At 39.5% G+C, this 16,524-nt stretch overlaps 1 protein-coding gene across 1 annotated transcript in view; it reads left to right on the forward strand.

Moving 5' to 3' along the window:
* Positions 1-2,076: 2,076 nt before the first annotated feature.
* The window catches only part of LOC109936489 (PIN2 (TERF1) interacting telomerase inhibitor 1), a 79,126-nt gene continuing 64,678 nt past the window's right edge, over positions 2,077-16,524 (forward strand). The window contains exons 1-3 of the mRNA XM_048597056.1: positions 2,077-2,130; positions 4,050-4,122; positions 14,580-14,672. Coding sequence (XP_048453013.1) covers positions 2,077-2,130; positions 4,050-4,122; positions 14,580-14,672 — 220 coding nt within the window. The remainder of the gene's footprint in view (positions 2,131-4,049; positions 4,123-14,579; positions 14,673-16,524) is intronic.

Raw genomic sequence — 16,524 nt, forward strand, 5'->3', positions numbered from 1 at the left:
AACCGGTGTCTGAAAGATGAAGAAAAGTTTGGAAATACTCAGCAGGTCTGGCAGCATCTGTAGTGAGAGAAACATAGAGTCACAGAGTCATACAGCACGGAAGCAGACCCTTCGGTCCAACTAGTGCATGCCAACGATGTTCCCAAACTAAACTAGTCCAACTTGCCTCTGTTTGGCCCATATCCCTCCAAACCTTTTCTATTCATGTACTTTTCCAGATGTCTTTTAAATATTGCACTATATACCTGCATCCACTGGCAGTTCATTCCACACAAAAACCACTTTTCCTGTGTTTAAAAAAAAAAAAAATTGTCCCTCATGTCCTTTTAAAAACTTTCCCCTTTCATCTTAGAATGTGCCCCCTAGTTTCAAACTCGCCTACCCTAGGGAAAAGACCATTACTATTCACCTTATTTATGTCCCTCATGACTTTACAAACCTCTATAAGGTCACCCCTCATCCTCCTATGCTCCAGCGGAAAAAGTCCCAGCCTCTCCAGCCTATTTTTAGAACTCAAGCCCTCTATTCCCAGCAACATGCTGATAAATCTTTTCTGAACTCTCTCCAATTTATTAATATTCTTCCAATAGCAGGCAGCCAGAAGTAGCCTTGCTAACATCTTGTACAACCTCAAAATGAAATCCCAACTCCTGTACTCCAAGGTCAAGGTTATAGACATGCTTGTTGAGCTGGTGGTTTTGGTTGCAGACGTTGTGTCACCCTACTAGGTAGCATCATCAGTGCGCCTCTGGTGAAGCGTTGGTGTTCTGTCCCACTTGTTATTTATATGCCTCCGTTTGCAGGGGTGGTTGGTATTACTTGTGGTTCTGTTTCTCAGTGGTGTGTACACAGGGTCTAATTCAATGTGTTTGTTGATGGAATTCCGGTTGGAATACCATGCCTCCAGGAATTCCCTGGCATCTCTCTGTTTGGCTTGTGCGATTATGGATGTGTTGTCCCAGTCGAATTCGTGTCCGTCGTTGTCTGTGTGCCGTGAGACAAATGAGAATTGGTCATGTCTCTTGGTAGCTAGTTGGTGTTCATGTGTCTGTATTGTCAATTTTCTTCCGGTTTCGCCTATGTAGTGTTTCTCACAGTCCTTGCATGGTATTTTGTTTATCACCCCAGTTTTGCTGGTTTTGGAATGGGATCCTTCACATTTGTCAGTAGCTGTCATAGAGTGGTTGTCGGTTTGTGTGCTACTCTGATACCTAGGGATCACAGTAGTCTTGCGGTCATCTTTGAAATATCCTTGATGTACGGTAGGTAATTAGTGAGTCTGGTCATGTTGTGTCTTTCAGTTGTGGTCTGTTTCAGGAGTAACGGCGGATTGTGCTTTTTGGATATCCATTCCTTTTGAAGACTCTGTATTGGTACTCTGTTCTGCTTTGCGTAGTTCTGGGTTGCTGCAATGTGTTGTGGCACATTTAAATAGTGTCTTGATGCAGCTCCGTTTTGTGGGTGCTGTGGTGGTTGCTAGTGTAATTGAGCATCTGGTCCGTATGTGTGGTCTTTCTATATACGCTATTCTGGAGTTCCCTGTTGTTTTTGCGTTCTACCACTGTCCAGGAAGGGTAGTTGGTGGTTGTTCTCTTATTCTTTCGTGAATTTTATTCCAGTAAGGATGTTGTTTGTGTTGGTGGGTTTCTTCTAGTTTTGTGCGTTTAATAATCACGAAGGTGTCATCTACATATTGGACCCAAAGTTTGGGTTGTATAATGGGGAGCGCTGCCCGTTCTAAATGTTTGCATTACTGCTTCTGCAATCAGTCCTGATATTGGGGATCCCATTGGTGTTCCGTTGATTTGTTTGTATATGTTGTCGTTGAAGGTGAAGTGAGTTATGAGGCACGGATCTAGTATCTAGAGGTGGTCAGGTCATCTGTGCCACTGGGAGCAGGGAACATCACTGGATCTGATAACATAGGTAAGTGAGGCAGGGAAGCATTTGCAGGGAGAGCTTCATTGATGAGAGAGGTGCAGAGGGCTGAAGGTAAGTGCAAGAATGGATTTCAGCGGCCCACATCCTCCTTGGTGCTGTTGCCTTTATGGTAGGAAGAGAAAGTATATTATCAAGATGGCAAGTTGCAGAGAGACCCAGCTATCCTATGCTAATGTACAGGAGCAGCAAGTAATTAGGAAAACTATTGGAATGTTTTAATTAATTGTGGGGGAATTGAATACAAAATTAAGTAGGTTATTCTTCATTTCAATATAGGGTACTCGTGAGTACAGTGGAATACTGAATGCAGAATTGGTCACCTTACTTCAGAAAGAACATAAACGTACCAGAAGCAGTTCAGAGAAAGTTTGCCAGACTAATAGCTGGAATTGTTGGGTTTTCTGAGGAAAAGTTGGACAAGCTAGTGTGTATCCACTGGAGTTTAGAAGAATAACAAATCACTTGATTGTAATATGTAAGAACCTGAGGTCTCAACAGAGTGAGGAAAGGATGTTTCCTCTTGTGGGAGAATCTAGAAATAATGGTTGCAGTTTAACAATAAATGGTTGCCCACTTAAAACAAATAGAGACAGTTTTTTTGAGTGTCATGAGTCTTTGAAATTCTCTTCTTGGAAAGGTGGTGATTCAGGGTTTGAATATTTTTAAGGCAGATGTAGATAGATTCTTGATAATAAACAGGGTGAGAAGTTATCAGGGTAAGTGGGAATGTGGATTTGTGGTTAAAGTCAGATCAACCATAGTCTTTTTAAATGATAAAGCAGGCATGAAAGGCCCGCTCCTGTTCCATGTTTGAATGTTTTTTTGATTAGGCCTAGAGTGTCTGACAACAAGGAATTACCACTCCTTTCCAGTAGTTGGCTAGCTAGGCAGCCTTCAAAGGCATGGGAAGGCTGAGTTAACCCTTGAGAGAGATTTTTTTAAAGCAACCTGTTCAGTGACGATATTACACACCACTGGAGCAACTGGGACTTGAACCTAGACCTGGCTTAAAGTTAGGGATACTAGCAGTGTGCCACAAGAGATGACACACACATGCACACGCACATGCTTGTACACATGTGTGCACAAACACAGCCCCACACGTGTATGGAAACTACACTAAGTTCCACTGGCCTGAGCGACAGTTAATGGGTCTAATCGACTTTGAACAGTTAAGTTTCTTGAACATGTCCCATGTTGCCTCTCTGTTAATCGGACGAGGTTTTCACAGCAGCAAGAAACTGATGCCTCTCTTGTGATTGTGGGCCTGGTCACCATGTTTTCTTACACTGGTGTGGAGTAAATCTTACCCACCATTTCAAGTTTGTGACCATTCATGAAAAGAAAGAACAAAGAACAATACAGCACAGGAACAGGCCCTTCGGCCCTCCAAGCGTGCGCCGACACATTTCATACTAAATCCCTTCATTCCCTTCCTGTTCGTGTATTCGTCCAGGTGTTTCTTAAATGCTGCTATTTTGTCTGTTTCTACCACCTCCTCTCACAACGTGTTCCAGGCACTCACCACCTTTTTTGTGAAAAACTTGCCTCTCACATCCCTTGTAAACATTCCATCTCCGCCCCCCCCCCCCCACCGCCCCTCCCGCTCCCCCGCATCTTGAGCCCGTGTTCCCAAGTAATTGACCCCTCCACCCTGGGGGGAAAAACCTCATACTTTCCACTCTATCCATGCCATTCACAATCTTATAAACTTCTTTTAGGTCGCCTTCAACATCCTGTGTTCCAGTGAAAACAAACCCAGTCTATCCAACCTTTCTTCATAGATGAAATCCCCCATACAAGCCAACATCCTGGTAAACCTCTCCAAAGCATCCACATCGTTCTGGTAGTGTGGTGACCAGAACTGTACGCAATACCTTTGGTATTTTGCAATTATCTGAAAGAGAAAGAATGGTTCTGCTTTCATTCTTTGATCCAGATTTTGGTGAAATATTTCATCAGAGATATTGCTCTTCTTTCACCTTTCACTTGTTGATTAAGTTGTTCTGTACTCTGTATGTTTTATTTTCAAGTTTTGAGTAGTGAACATGAACATTTTCTGATAAAAACAATGAGATTTCACTGGTGACCTATTTTAATTTTGTTAGGACAACTGGATTGCACACCAGGATGAGTTTAACCAGCTTTTGTCTGAGCTCAATGCCTGCCACAAGCAGAATGGTAAGTATTTAATTTAGTCCTTCCTGTTTGATGTAGCAAAAGTCAATGGGTGATAACACAGCTAGAGTGAGGCACAGAGGTCACCATTCTTTCCTTCTAAGTGAGTGGCATGATTGAGGCAAAAATTTTATATATCCCTCAATTATATTCAGATTTCTCATGTCACTTTTGAATAGAATTGCTAATTAAAACTTTTTCTAGGATAGAAAATCAGTTTATCCTACTTTAAAAAAGCATTAAAGATACACTGCTGCACCTTCTAAAAGTCAATATATTTATGATTCCTAGTCTTTAAATTAAATTTGCCCAAATTTTCAGATTCACACACTGATCTTTCTGTTGCCTTTGCAACCATGCTCTACGTCTCAGTACACTGCTGTCAATATCCTAGACCCTTGAACAATCCTTCCAAATAACACAGCTTCCACTTCCCAGCATTGTTACACGCACTTCCTAGCTTGTCTACTACCTGAATGCAATCTGGTATGTTTTACATCCCATTTTCTTTTAAAAAAGAACATGTGTTCTTTGGCGAAAGAGAGCCCCTGTTCTTAACCAGATCTGGCCATGTGCAGCTTTGGTTCCTCACCCGTGTGGTTCAGTCTTCAGGGTTTTGGAATCAGTTGTACTAAACTGCTGGACAAAATTACCTATACTGGTTCAAGACGTGAACATAGGAGGTATGGTTAGTAAGTTTGCAGATGACACTAAAATTGGAGGTGTATTGTACAACGAAAAAGGTTACCCCAAAGTACAATGGGATCTTGATCCGATGGGCCAATGGACTGAGGAGTGGCAGATAGTGTTTAATTTAGATAAATGTGAAGTGCTGCATTTTGGAAAGGCAAATCAGGGCAGGACTTCTAAACTTTATGGTAAGGTCCTGGGTGTATTGCTGAATAAAGAAACCTTGGAGTGCAGGTTTATAGTTTCTTGAAAGTGGAGTCGCCGGTAGATAGGATAGTAAAGAAGGTGTTTGGTATGCTTGCCTTTATCGGTCAGTACATTGAGTATAGGAGTTGGGAGGTCATGTTGCGGCTGTACAGGACATTGGTTCGGCCATTTTTGAAGTATTGTGTAAAATTCTGGTCTCCATGCTATAGGAAGGATGTTGTGAAAATAGAAAGGGTTCAGAAAAGATATACAAGGATGTTGTTAGGGTTGGAGTGTTTGAGCTATAGGGAGAGGCTGAATAGACTGGGGCTGTTTTCCCTGGAGTGTCGGAGGCTGAGGGGTGACCTTATGGAGGTTTATAAATCATGAGGGGCATGGATAAGGTAAATAGGCATGGCCTTTTCACCGGGGTGGGCGTAGATTTCAGGTGAGACGGGAAAGATATAAAAGGGACCTAAGGGGCAACTTTTTCAGGCAAAGGGGGATGCATATATGGAATGAGCTGCCAGAGGAAGTGGTGGAGGCTGGTACGAATATAACATTTAAGAGGCATCTGGATGGATGTATGAATTGGAAGGGTTTAGAGGGATGTGGGCCAAATGCTGGCAATGGGGCTAGATTTATTTAGGATATCTGGTTGGCATGCATGAGTTGGACCGAAGGGTCTGTTTCTGGACTGTATATTCTGTTAACCTAAGTAGAAGTCTAATACCAGTTTCTGAAGGCAACTTGGGAAAGAGTAAGTACTCGCCTTGCCAGTAATGTCCCCTCTTGTGCGTAAATGTAAAATGGAGGTTAAATTTATATTATATTTGGCTGACCATTTAAAACGTAGTGAAGGCCAATGATGAATGCTTCCCTGCAAGTACGCACTTAATGGTAGAATTTGAGCTTAATAACATTAATAAACCAAACTCTAATAGAAACACAATTTGCCTTATTCATGATCATGAATTGGTGCCTCTGCAAAGGCATTGCATGTTATGTGGTGTAAAAGTGTTTCCTGCCATGGAATACATAATTTCTCACTTCAGTGCTTTCGTGTTTGGTCAGATCCTGCTGTTAAGGGGTGTAGGGTATGTCTGGAGTTACATACTTGTTTTACTGATTTCGAAGTGTTAACAATTTTGAGTTACAAAGTGCTAGTTTAGATTGTATTCTGCATATGGAAAAATATTCCTAAATTTTCAAGATGAGTATTGGTGGACTGGTTTTTTTATATTTGTCAAAACACTCTGAAGATCACAAAATGACAAACAATACTAGATTCACCATATCTCTCACTGTGCCACAGTTTATAGAGGAAAGCAAATAAAATAGCAGGTGGATGAAGAATATGAACCAGTTCTTGCCCCTTATTCAGTTTCCAGGCCATAATGGCTCAAATTTCACAGTCGGTAGAATAACAACTGCACTCACTGCTGACCTTGAGAAAGTTACCCCCAAAGATCTAATGATCTTTGTAGTATATATCTTGACATTAGTTAGAATTTGCTGCTAAGCCAGAATCTCAAAATATCCAACAACATTCATATTATCAATTCGGTAGGCATGTAATTACATTGAAGTATTTTCACGGACAACCAACCAGGAAGTAAAATAGACTGAACTTTCCACTTTTTTAGTTAAAAATTTACAGGAAGAATAATGAATGATTGGGACAAGGGTGCAATTTGTAATATCATAAACTTTGAAACTAATTATTTTTCATCAAAATGGAGAAATTTAACATTTCACACCATAAAATTAGACACTGAGTCTCTTAGCAACTATGATGTTTGCATGCTCTTAAAAACCCGACTACATCTCATTCAAAAAAGTTCACCTTTCCATGAGTGTTTACGGCAGTCCATTGGCATAAAAGATTTGGGTGCTTCAACAGCGCACGCTGTATGTTGAAACACTGAATTCTTGACTTTTGACACTAGAGGGTACTGTTGTGTAACTTCTATTGCTTTTCATGATTAAACTGACACATTTTATAGAATGTTTGTTTGAGAAAGCAAAGACGAGGGACTAGATTTTCACTACCAAGGTGAGCATCTCCAGCCGGGTTAGATAGGAGAGTTGAGCGTGGGTTGAGTTGATGGCTTTGAGCCTACTGACCACTGAAGTAGAGCGTGGGTGTCCACGGGTGTGCACTGCAAAGGGCTGGTCAGAAGACTCACTTTTTTGTTTCAAAGGCTGTTAGTCTCTCTAATTCTCACCATTAATGATTCACCACTCTTACCCTCCATGAAAACCCAGTGCCACCTCATGCTGTCTCTTCCCCCTCATGCCACCTCATGCTGTCTCTTCCCCCTCATGCCACCTCATGCTGTCTCTTCCCCCTCATGCCACCTCTATGTTGACACAGCAAGTATCCGCCATGGGAGAATCTCTGGAAGCATATAAAAATAAGAGAAAGCTGACAATCTGATGTAACCCTTGGTCATAACCACTCGACAGTGAGGGAAAAAGTAGCTCCCAATTGCAAATCCGTTCAAAGCTTTTAAATTTAAGGTGGTTAATATCTTATAAAAACATTTAAACCTTTATGCAAGCCGCACATTAAAGACAGCTAATCCTTTAAAAGCCTCTTTAAAATGTAAATCAATCTGTAAATTAAGAACTGCCTTCTGAGAGTGTTATGGCTTTTGATACACAGCCAAGCATTCAATAATAAAAGTCATTGGGGAAATGTCAGCAAAGAGCACTGTTGAAGTTGTATGATCATATGATACTTTTTTTCATAACTTGCAGCATATAGCCTTTAAACAAAGTTGTTCAGCAGAGAGTTTTTATTAAGTTTTTTACAAGTTTAAAGAGCAGGGAGTTTAAAACCATTTTAGATCAAGGTCATTATATAGACCCTGTCCATTCTTCAAGAGAGTTTGTGTCATAAATTTATGATTTCTGTAGTTGTAACTGAGGAGTTGCATTGGGCAATATTAACTCTCATTTTCTCTCCACAGATGCTGCCACTCCTACTGAGAATTTCTAGCACTTACTGTGTTTAACTTCAGATTTTTAATTTTTATTTTATTGAGCTTTTTTGTTTTTTGGAGCTGCACTCATTAAGGCATTTAATCCTTAAGGCATGAGAGTAATCCATCACATCCCTGATGAATATCTTGTACAGAATGGAAGTTTTAGGGACTCAGATCGCAAGAATTCTCAGTCTCTAAGCTTCTTTTATAGCATAATGTTTGTAGATGAAATGTTATAGGGGTTGAACCATGTGGACCATGGTGACATTAATGACAGAATTGCACAAGAAATGTGGTGAGGCCTATCTTGATGTCGGGATCAACTTGCTGCATCCTTGACATCTCTGGCAGGCTATGAAGCATGTTTCTTGCTAAGCAGTGGCGTATTGCCTATTAAGGTGGGGGTGGAGGACTTATTGCTCATTAAGGACATTATTAATGGCACATATTGCCTCATTAGTATGCAGCTTTCTATCTTAGCAAATGTGCCAAATGAATTAGATGCCAAAAATTCTTGATGTAGAAATCAGCAGATACCTGATATCTCTAGCTCACCGCTACACCTTGGACTGCAGTGGCAAATATCATTCTAGTGCTGCTGCAAGGATACTTTGCGCTCAAGGACATGCACACATGGACTGGACCAAGCTGCATATCTTAGTCTATTCAATTGCTCACTCATTCAGAGTCTACCTGGATGCTCGCAGAATCTGTGCTTTGCCATTGCCTTGCCTTTTTGTGCTTTGTCTCCTCAATCAGAGATGTCAGGCTCACAGTGCTGCTGTACATCCATGCCGTTTAGCACAGACATAAAGAAAGGACACTTGTCAAGCCAGCTTCTAATACCATCCAAGGGCTTGGTTATGGTCAGAGAGACTTTTAGGGCATTCTTCATGGAGCCGAATGCCAGATAGCACTCTGACTATTTTGACTCTCCCTGCCCTATTTTGGGCTGCTTTCTTCATGAAATAAAAGAGTGCCGGTTATCAAAGGAGATGATAGTGAGTGGCACAGCTGTCGCTTTTGGTGCCCCAAGCGAATGAGTAGACAGTGCAGATGGCATGCAAGGTTAGTGTATGTCAAGTTGCATGTGAGTGAGTAAGGGAAGATACTGAGTTAAATAATGAGTGGTAGAGCTTGATGCTTGCTGGCAAGTGGGTACAGTAGCAGATATAGAGTGAATGTGAGGTATTGAAGAGAAGATGACATCACTTACACTGGTGGAGTGAAGAAAGTCATTGACCTTCTTCCTACAGTGCTGTGCATTCCACTAGATAGCTGAGATTGCACTGACCTAGGTGGCATGAATGGTGTTGGTATTGTGGTCTCCTCTTTTGGTCCTGGGGGAAGAGGGTATCCTGCCTGTGTACCATCCCAAATAGCAGGACCTCCAGGTATCTGCCCGCAAAGTGGAGCAACAGGTTTTCCTTGTCTACCATGTCTGGGGTAAGGTTCATCATCCACACAGGGCAGCTCCAGACTGACAGTGCTTGTTTGGGTGCATGGCAGCCTCTTAATGCTGGTGCTGGCCAGTGGTGCTTGTCAATTCTGAAATATTCTGGCAGTGGCGAGTTTTTCTGGAAACAGCATGTGGTAAACGGGGGCTAGAATTGGGGGAGCGGGGCAATAATAGGGGCAAGGTAGGTATTGAGGGTTGCTACCGCTGAGCGAAACCCTTTCCATTCTTCACTCAAGCATTGGACACTTTGCAGAGATAGCCACAGGGTTGTTCTGATGCTAGAATTTTGGGTTGAGGAGAGACTGGAGAGCAAAGGGCTTTTTTGTCTTGAAAGGTAGTTTCTGAGATGTGATAATATAGCGGTATACGAGAAGGTCCAGAAAACTTAAACAGAATCACGCACTGACTTCCAGATCAAACTACATGATTAACAAATTTGGAATTAATACTAGGAAGGTCTTCACAAAATGATCTGAAAGCAAACCAATACTGTATGGAACGAATGTCTGGATAGAGTACTGGTGGCAAATCCTCTAGATTTATTTAATTATTTAAGAAGTTGATTGCTAAAGATCATTTAAGGTGATTTTGTCGAAGTATGAGCTAAGAAAGGTAGAATATCTTTCCTCATTCATACTTGCCTGATAAGATTATCTTTTTGTTTGGGTAGAACATGAGCTTTCTCATGCTTAGCTGTCAGATCTTCCACTTCTGTATGCTGTCTCTACCTTTTGACCAGTGTCACTGTGCATTTTTTATGAAGTGACAAGCCATACGAGTACAGCCATCAGTGACTGAGTGTGTATAGATTTTGTTCTTTCCTTAGCTACCTGTTGTCACTTCCCAAGGATAAAGCATTTGAAGGCGGTTAATCTTTATAATCTGGAGTCATTATCAGATAATTGGGTGAAATGAGCTCTTAACTACAAAGTGAAGACTGTTGCCATTAGAGACTATTCCCTAGAAATTCAATCACATTCAAGAAAAGCTGAGGTATTACAGTTAGTGTTGGGATCTCATTATAATACTACACTTTGCTGTGATAGTCAGTTGCTGCATGCCTGAAGCCAAAGGATGTGCATCAGCAAATATTAGATACACCAGGCATCCTGTCCATCAGCTGGCATGCAGTAGCTTAGAGCTATTGAAAGAGTCCATTGTCAATTTGTGTTGCTGCTTCATGCAGAGAATGGTGATTATTCAGTGTGGACGAAGTATTACTTCCATGAACAAAACGGTAATGCATTTCGTGACGGATTCTCCAGTGGCAGTTTTCACCTTCACCAGGGGAGTTCAGATGGCTGCTTTCGGGTATAGAACCATTATTTGAAGGTACATGTTCATGAACATCAATAGAATACTTAACCAATGAGAAGGATGGAATGCTACTTATTCTAGACAAGCAGTACACATGCTTCCATAACATTGGGCATTTTATTCCCGACAAAAATAAGTGTGCTGCCATCAAATTTCTAGACTCCTGCTCGCCCTGATGGAAAAGAGAAGCAAAGGTTTCAAAGGTATTGATTTTACAGTTTTGCCCCAGCTTGCTGTCGTCAACGTTTTCATGGATTAAAGGGCAAATCAACTGCAAATTCTATCATACCGCTGAGTAGAAATTCAAGCTGGGTGTAGTAACAAAAGATTGATAGTTTGTTTATTGGTGATTCATTTATTGGCGCTTTCTAACGACAACAAAAGATTGGTTTGGCTAAAGGCAAACAGTATTTGTGCAATGTAATACTATGATCCATATACACAAACTGATGTCGGTTGCCAACGGACGTAACTACCCGTGGCTTAAGCCTGACCCTGGGTTAGGTAGCAAGAGAGGTTAGATCTTCTTCAACTACATTCTGAATTAATCTTGTTCCTTTACAGCTAATTATGCTGGTAATCATATGTGCATTTCTTTGTGTCCACAAATTATTCACTGGGAACTGGAACTGTGTTAGGAAATATACGATAGCATTGTAAGGATCTCAGCACTTAACTTGTTTTAAATAAACAAACTATTTATTTCAGACGGCAGGAAAATGTCTGGTTTGTCAGTATTCTCATTATTCCTGAGGAATAAACCTGTTTAGAAATTACCTTTTTTTTTAAACGGACCCTTTCAATACTAGATATCGTTTACTTCACATTTCTGGATTTCTTCACTGTCTGGAGCAGATGTTTCTTAAAAAATATATAATACAGTGTCATATTTATGTCCTGACTTCATTATTTGTCAACATAAAAGATTAGGGAACAATTTTTTATTCAGGTTTGATTCATGCCATCGATATTGCATTCAAACTTAGAAAATGGATGTGGTAGGAAATTCATTGGTGCTGTTCACAAGAAGTGTCTTACATTGCCTTTGCACAGAATAGGCTTTCTTTTTCATGCTGACTGATATGCAAGAAGATAAGAGGAAGTGGAACACAAAGTACAATTCAGTTAGTTCATGATTGTTACAATTCCACCATTCCACCCAGTCCTTTTATCCCATTACTTCCTTAGTCTCCTCAACTGAGCATCCACAAAACTGTGATGGAGAATTCTGGAAAAAGTCCCAATGTTTTGAGAGAAAAAAGTTCTCCTATTCTCAGTCCTAAATAGCTGACCCCCATACCCAGAGACTGGCATTAATATTAATTTTGTTTTCATCTGGCAGGACCTTTTTGAGGTCCATATCTGACAATAACTTCCAGAACCAGAAATCAGTGCTGCAAATGACAATTGCACACCTATCGCCATGCATGAACCAGCTGCACTGCTAAGAGGGGATGTTGCCTGAGACTAGGTTCCCTAGTTCTAGCCTTTCTAAATGTTAAGAAGTTTCTGTTTCAAAGTGATTACCTCTCGATCTTTGAAAATTAACCTATGAAAAATAGAAATCAGGAATGTCTCAGCCTCTCTTGCTGAATTTGGAGAGAGCGACAGAATTAATGTGCCAGGTCAATGATGTGAGCCAGGAGTGGCAATGCTTAAAGATGTAAGTTTTAAGCAAGACAGGGAAAGATGGAAATGGAGGATAGAACAACTGGAAAGGTTTGTGATACGGTGGAAAATGCCTGTGATCAAATGAGAAAAGGGATGATAGTGAAAGGCAAAAGGAGATGGTAATAGGACACGTAGATAAGCAAAATATGTGCAAGAGGTGGTGTAAACAGGAAGAAACTCAGCTGCAGTCAAGGTAATGGGGAAGGGTTTATGAAATTGTTGAGCTCTGAATTGATTCTGCAAAGCTGTAAAGTGCCAATTCATTAGCTGAAGTGATGATCCTTGAGCTTGCATTCAGCTTTATTGGAATTGTGTGGGAGGTCAAGGACAGTAAAACAAGAGTGGTAATGGGAGGAACATTAAAATGACAGATTACTAGAAATTCAGCAGCAAAAGTTATCTGAAAAATGATTATTCAGTCTGCATTTGGACTTTCCAGTGTGGAGGAGACTACATTGTGAGGAGAGAATGCAGTTGTTGAACTGAAAGAATTACAAGAAAGTTGCTGTTTCACCTGTAAGGAGTATCCATTCAAGTGTAAATGAAATTTTAAATCTATGGCAAGTCTGCATTCTTCCCCCAAAATCATCTTTGGTGATGAAAGTGTATTTTTACAAATATCAGGTCTCATTTCTTCGGATTTTAATTATTGTTGAAAATACAACAATTAAAATAATATTACTTTTTCTTTTCCCGTCTTTTGTTTCCATCTTAATTACATCTTTTTTCCATCTATTTATTTTGCTTTCTAATTTGATATTTGAAATGTTTCGACTTGGTTTTTACCTTTTGCTTTATACATTGCTCAATGTAGATTCTTCATTCTGAGGAAACAATGTTATTAGTCTTGTTTTACAAATACCGTAAGTCTTCTGTGGAGGGTTTTTGTCTTTTTGGACTCCCAGTAATTGTTGTTTTGTTGCTTAAAAGCCCATGAAAATCTGTGGGTGACTGCCAAATTAATGAACAGCAAGAATATAATGTTTGCCATTGATTGCAAAATCTGAGATAATGTCTTCTCTTTTTTGAAGCAGTTCTCTGTAGAAGTTTAATAATATCCGTTGAGTGACTTTAGTGTGGTTTGGCATTTTAGTCAGCTCTCTCTTGAGGTTCACAGCTGTTGTTCAATATACTTGTTACTATTAACAAAGTTATTCATTGACTAACTTGGAATTACTTTTCAATTTACATATCCAGTGTGTTCAGGTATATCCCTTGTTATCTAATTTTGTGTTTGGAAATAATCCAGACACTAAATTTAACCAGGTTTTATTTTTACTAAATCAGCTTTCCTGCTATGATCTTCTGAACAAGTATTTATTATTTGGGTTAATTATAGTTTCTTTTAAAAAGCATGAATATCAAATAAGTGAATTACATTTGTGCTTGTAACCTACGAAAGACTTAGAAATGGCAACAAATCTGATGTATCTTCCATTTGACATTGAAAGGCACCTCTGTTTATTTCATTTAAAAAATTATTTGAATTAAATTTAGAACGTTAATTTATAACTGACAACAAAAGAATGGGTACAGCAAGAAAGAGAATATTTTTGCAAAGAAAGGGTTAAATACAACCTGTAAGATTTTTATAAAGAACCAAACAGATAATCAACATCAAAAAATCCAGTGTAGTTATTACTGATTTTGACACGGCTCGCTGAAATTGTATTTCCGGAGCCTTGCTTGGAAATCTTGATCTTACTAATCCTGAATGTTGACGTGTATCTCTTATTTTAGTTTACAGTTTTATTTTTAAACAAGTATGAATATTATTATAACACAACTACACTGATGATCAAAATGCTGTGGAAGTGAAATGACATAGTTTAGTTTCCCCAAGCATTGATTGAAAGTAAACTTCTATTGTTTACTTGTACAAAAAAACTACTGACTGAGAGGTTAGTGTGCTGTTACAAAACCATTTTTAAACTTTGTAGTTGCTTTGAACTAAGAAAGGAGATGGTTGAACTTGCTAATACTATTTCATTCCAACCAATAAGGTTGGGTAATTGGTTACAAGCTCACAAATCTGAGCCTCCCCTTTTAGTATTGCCTCAATTAATTAGTACAGTCATAGAATCAATTAACTCTGCTACAGATAACCTTAATCCTTTTTAAATATTGTGGGCTTTTGTTTTCAACAGGCTCACGTGTGGCCGAGGATAAAACTGCATTTAGCCTTGAAGAGAAATCTAAATCTTCCAAGAAACGCGTTCACTACCAGAAATTTACCAAAGGTGAGGTCTAGCACAGATGCTGAAAATCTAATAGAAAATGCTGATTAATACGCAGCAGGGCCAGCAGCATCTGTGGAGAGAAACAGTGTTGGCGTTTCAACAACGACTCTTCGTCAGACGATCTAGGACTCCATGAAAAACAAAATGTTGTACAATATAATCAACACAAATATTTAATTTGTCCAATGCTGACATTTCAGTTGTAAATGTTAATATCTTTGCTTGGGGTGGTGTGATGTTTCCTAATTTAAGCAGAAGATTTGTAACTTTTTGTATATGTAGCACAATATACATCAGTGAAACTTATGGACAAGTTATGGTTATTTGCACTTGTTTTTATAGAAGCAGGTCATGATTATTAGTTACAGGATACTCGGGTAAACTGTTTACCTTGGATGCTCATTGCACACCCCCTTAATTTAGTAATTATTGATAAGTTACCATTCTGGAACTTTTGAATATTGTACGAGTGATTTAGCAAGTATCTTACGGCTTAAAAGTTGAAACAGTGCTTTTGGATAAGGCTTTGCATTTTCAAATGCTATTCATTGAAACAAACATTTTAGTTACCATTTGATATTCACATTATATTACAGGTAAAATTTATACCTGACCTAATTTGTACGTTATTTGATATTTTAGCTTGTGAATTTTGTTTTCTAGTTTGTTTGCGAGGTAGATGTTTTATTTTCGGTATTGCAACAGATTTGAATTTGCAGAAGGTGTGAAACAGTCCAATCTCTACTGCTGAAGATATTTTGCTGAAATAATTATTTTCCCTCAAAGCTTATAGTAGAATGCCTTAATTAGCAGGAAGGAAGCAGATGAATTTAAAGCAGCCCATGCAGAGTGGATGGCATAAATGTATGGTTTAATTAAGAATTATTGTTTAATTAAGAGCAATAATTAATTATTGTGCTGTTCGTCCTGTTTGAGACCTAGGTTTTCGTTTTTATTATGACTTGGTCTGTGATCACTGTTTTATGTTCATCTGTGATCTTTATGACAGAACAGAGAACAAAAATTATCAAAAAAACGACTCTTTCAGCTCAGATAATAAGTGGTAGATTCATAGCACTGCTGTGCAGATGGAGAGCTATATTTCCAGCTTCCCATGGGATCTTTCTCAACAGTGGATGGATCAAAACTAGGAAAAATTAATTTGAATCTCTAGGGTATTGACTGCGCATTGCTAAATATAATTAGATTGTACCAATAGTTTGCCTCTGCTCTGCAAGAGTAGATTACGACGTGGAACATGCTTTGACCTGGTAGATCATAGAATGGTCATTGTACATTTCCCCATTAAGGTATGTAGGCACTTTACAAATGAGCCAATTGTCCTGGTTATTTACTAATTCTGCTGGAGTCAATGCTGGTGTGAGTTTGCCTCTAGGATACTCCTCCATAAGTGATAATGCTAATATTATCTCCTATAACATAAATTTGGTGTGGATATTGTGGTATTACAGCATGGAAGCTGGCCATTTGGCCCATTGAGTCCACACTGACCTACCAAAGTGCATCCCACCTGGATCCACTCCCCTATGCTATCCCTGAACCCTGCATTTCCCATGGCCAATCCACCTAGCCTGCACATCTTTGGACTGGGGGAGGAAACTGTCAGACACAGGTAGAATGTGCAAATTCCATACAATTGCCCAAGGGCGGAATCACAGCTGGGACCCTGGTGTTTTGAAGCAGCACTGCTAACAGGTGAGCCACCATATTCAGTGCTTAGCACTGCTCAACCATTTATTACAGCTAATTGTTATATTCAAGCCTTACATTCATGAGGCACGTACGAGTCTGGGCTAACATTAGGCTATTTGTTTACAACACTAGCAGGTCA

The sequence above is a fragment of the Rhincodon typus genome, chromosome 5 (assembly GCF_021869965.1).
Source record: "Rhincodon typus isolate 14 chromosome 5, sRhiTyp1.1, whole genome shotgun sequence".
Classification (NCBI taxonomy): Eukaryota; Metazoa; Chordata; class Chondrichthyes; order Orectolobiformes; family Rhincodontidae; genus Rhincodon; species Rhincodon typus.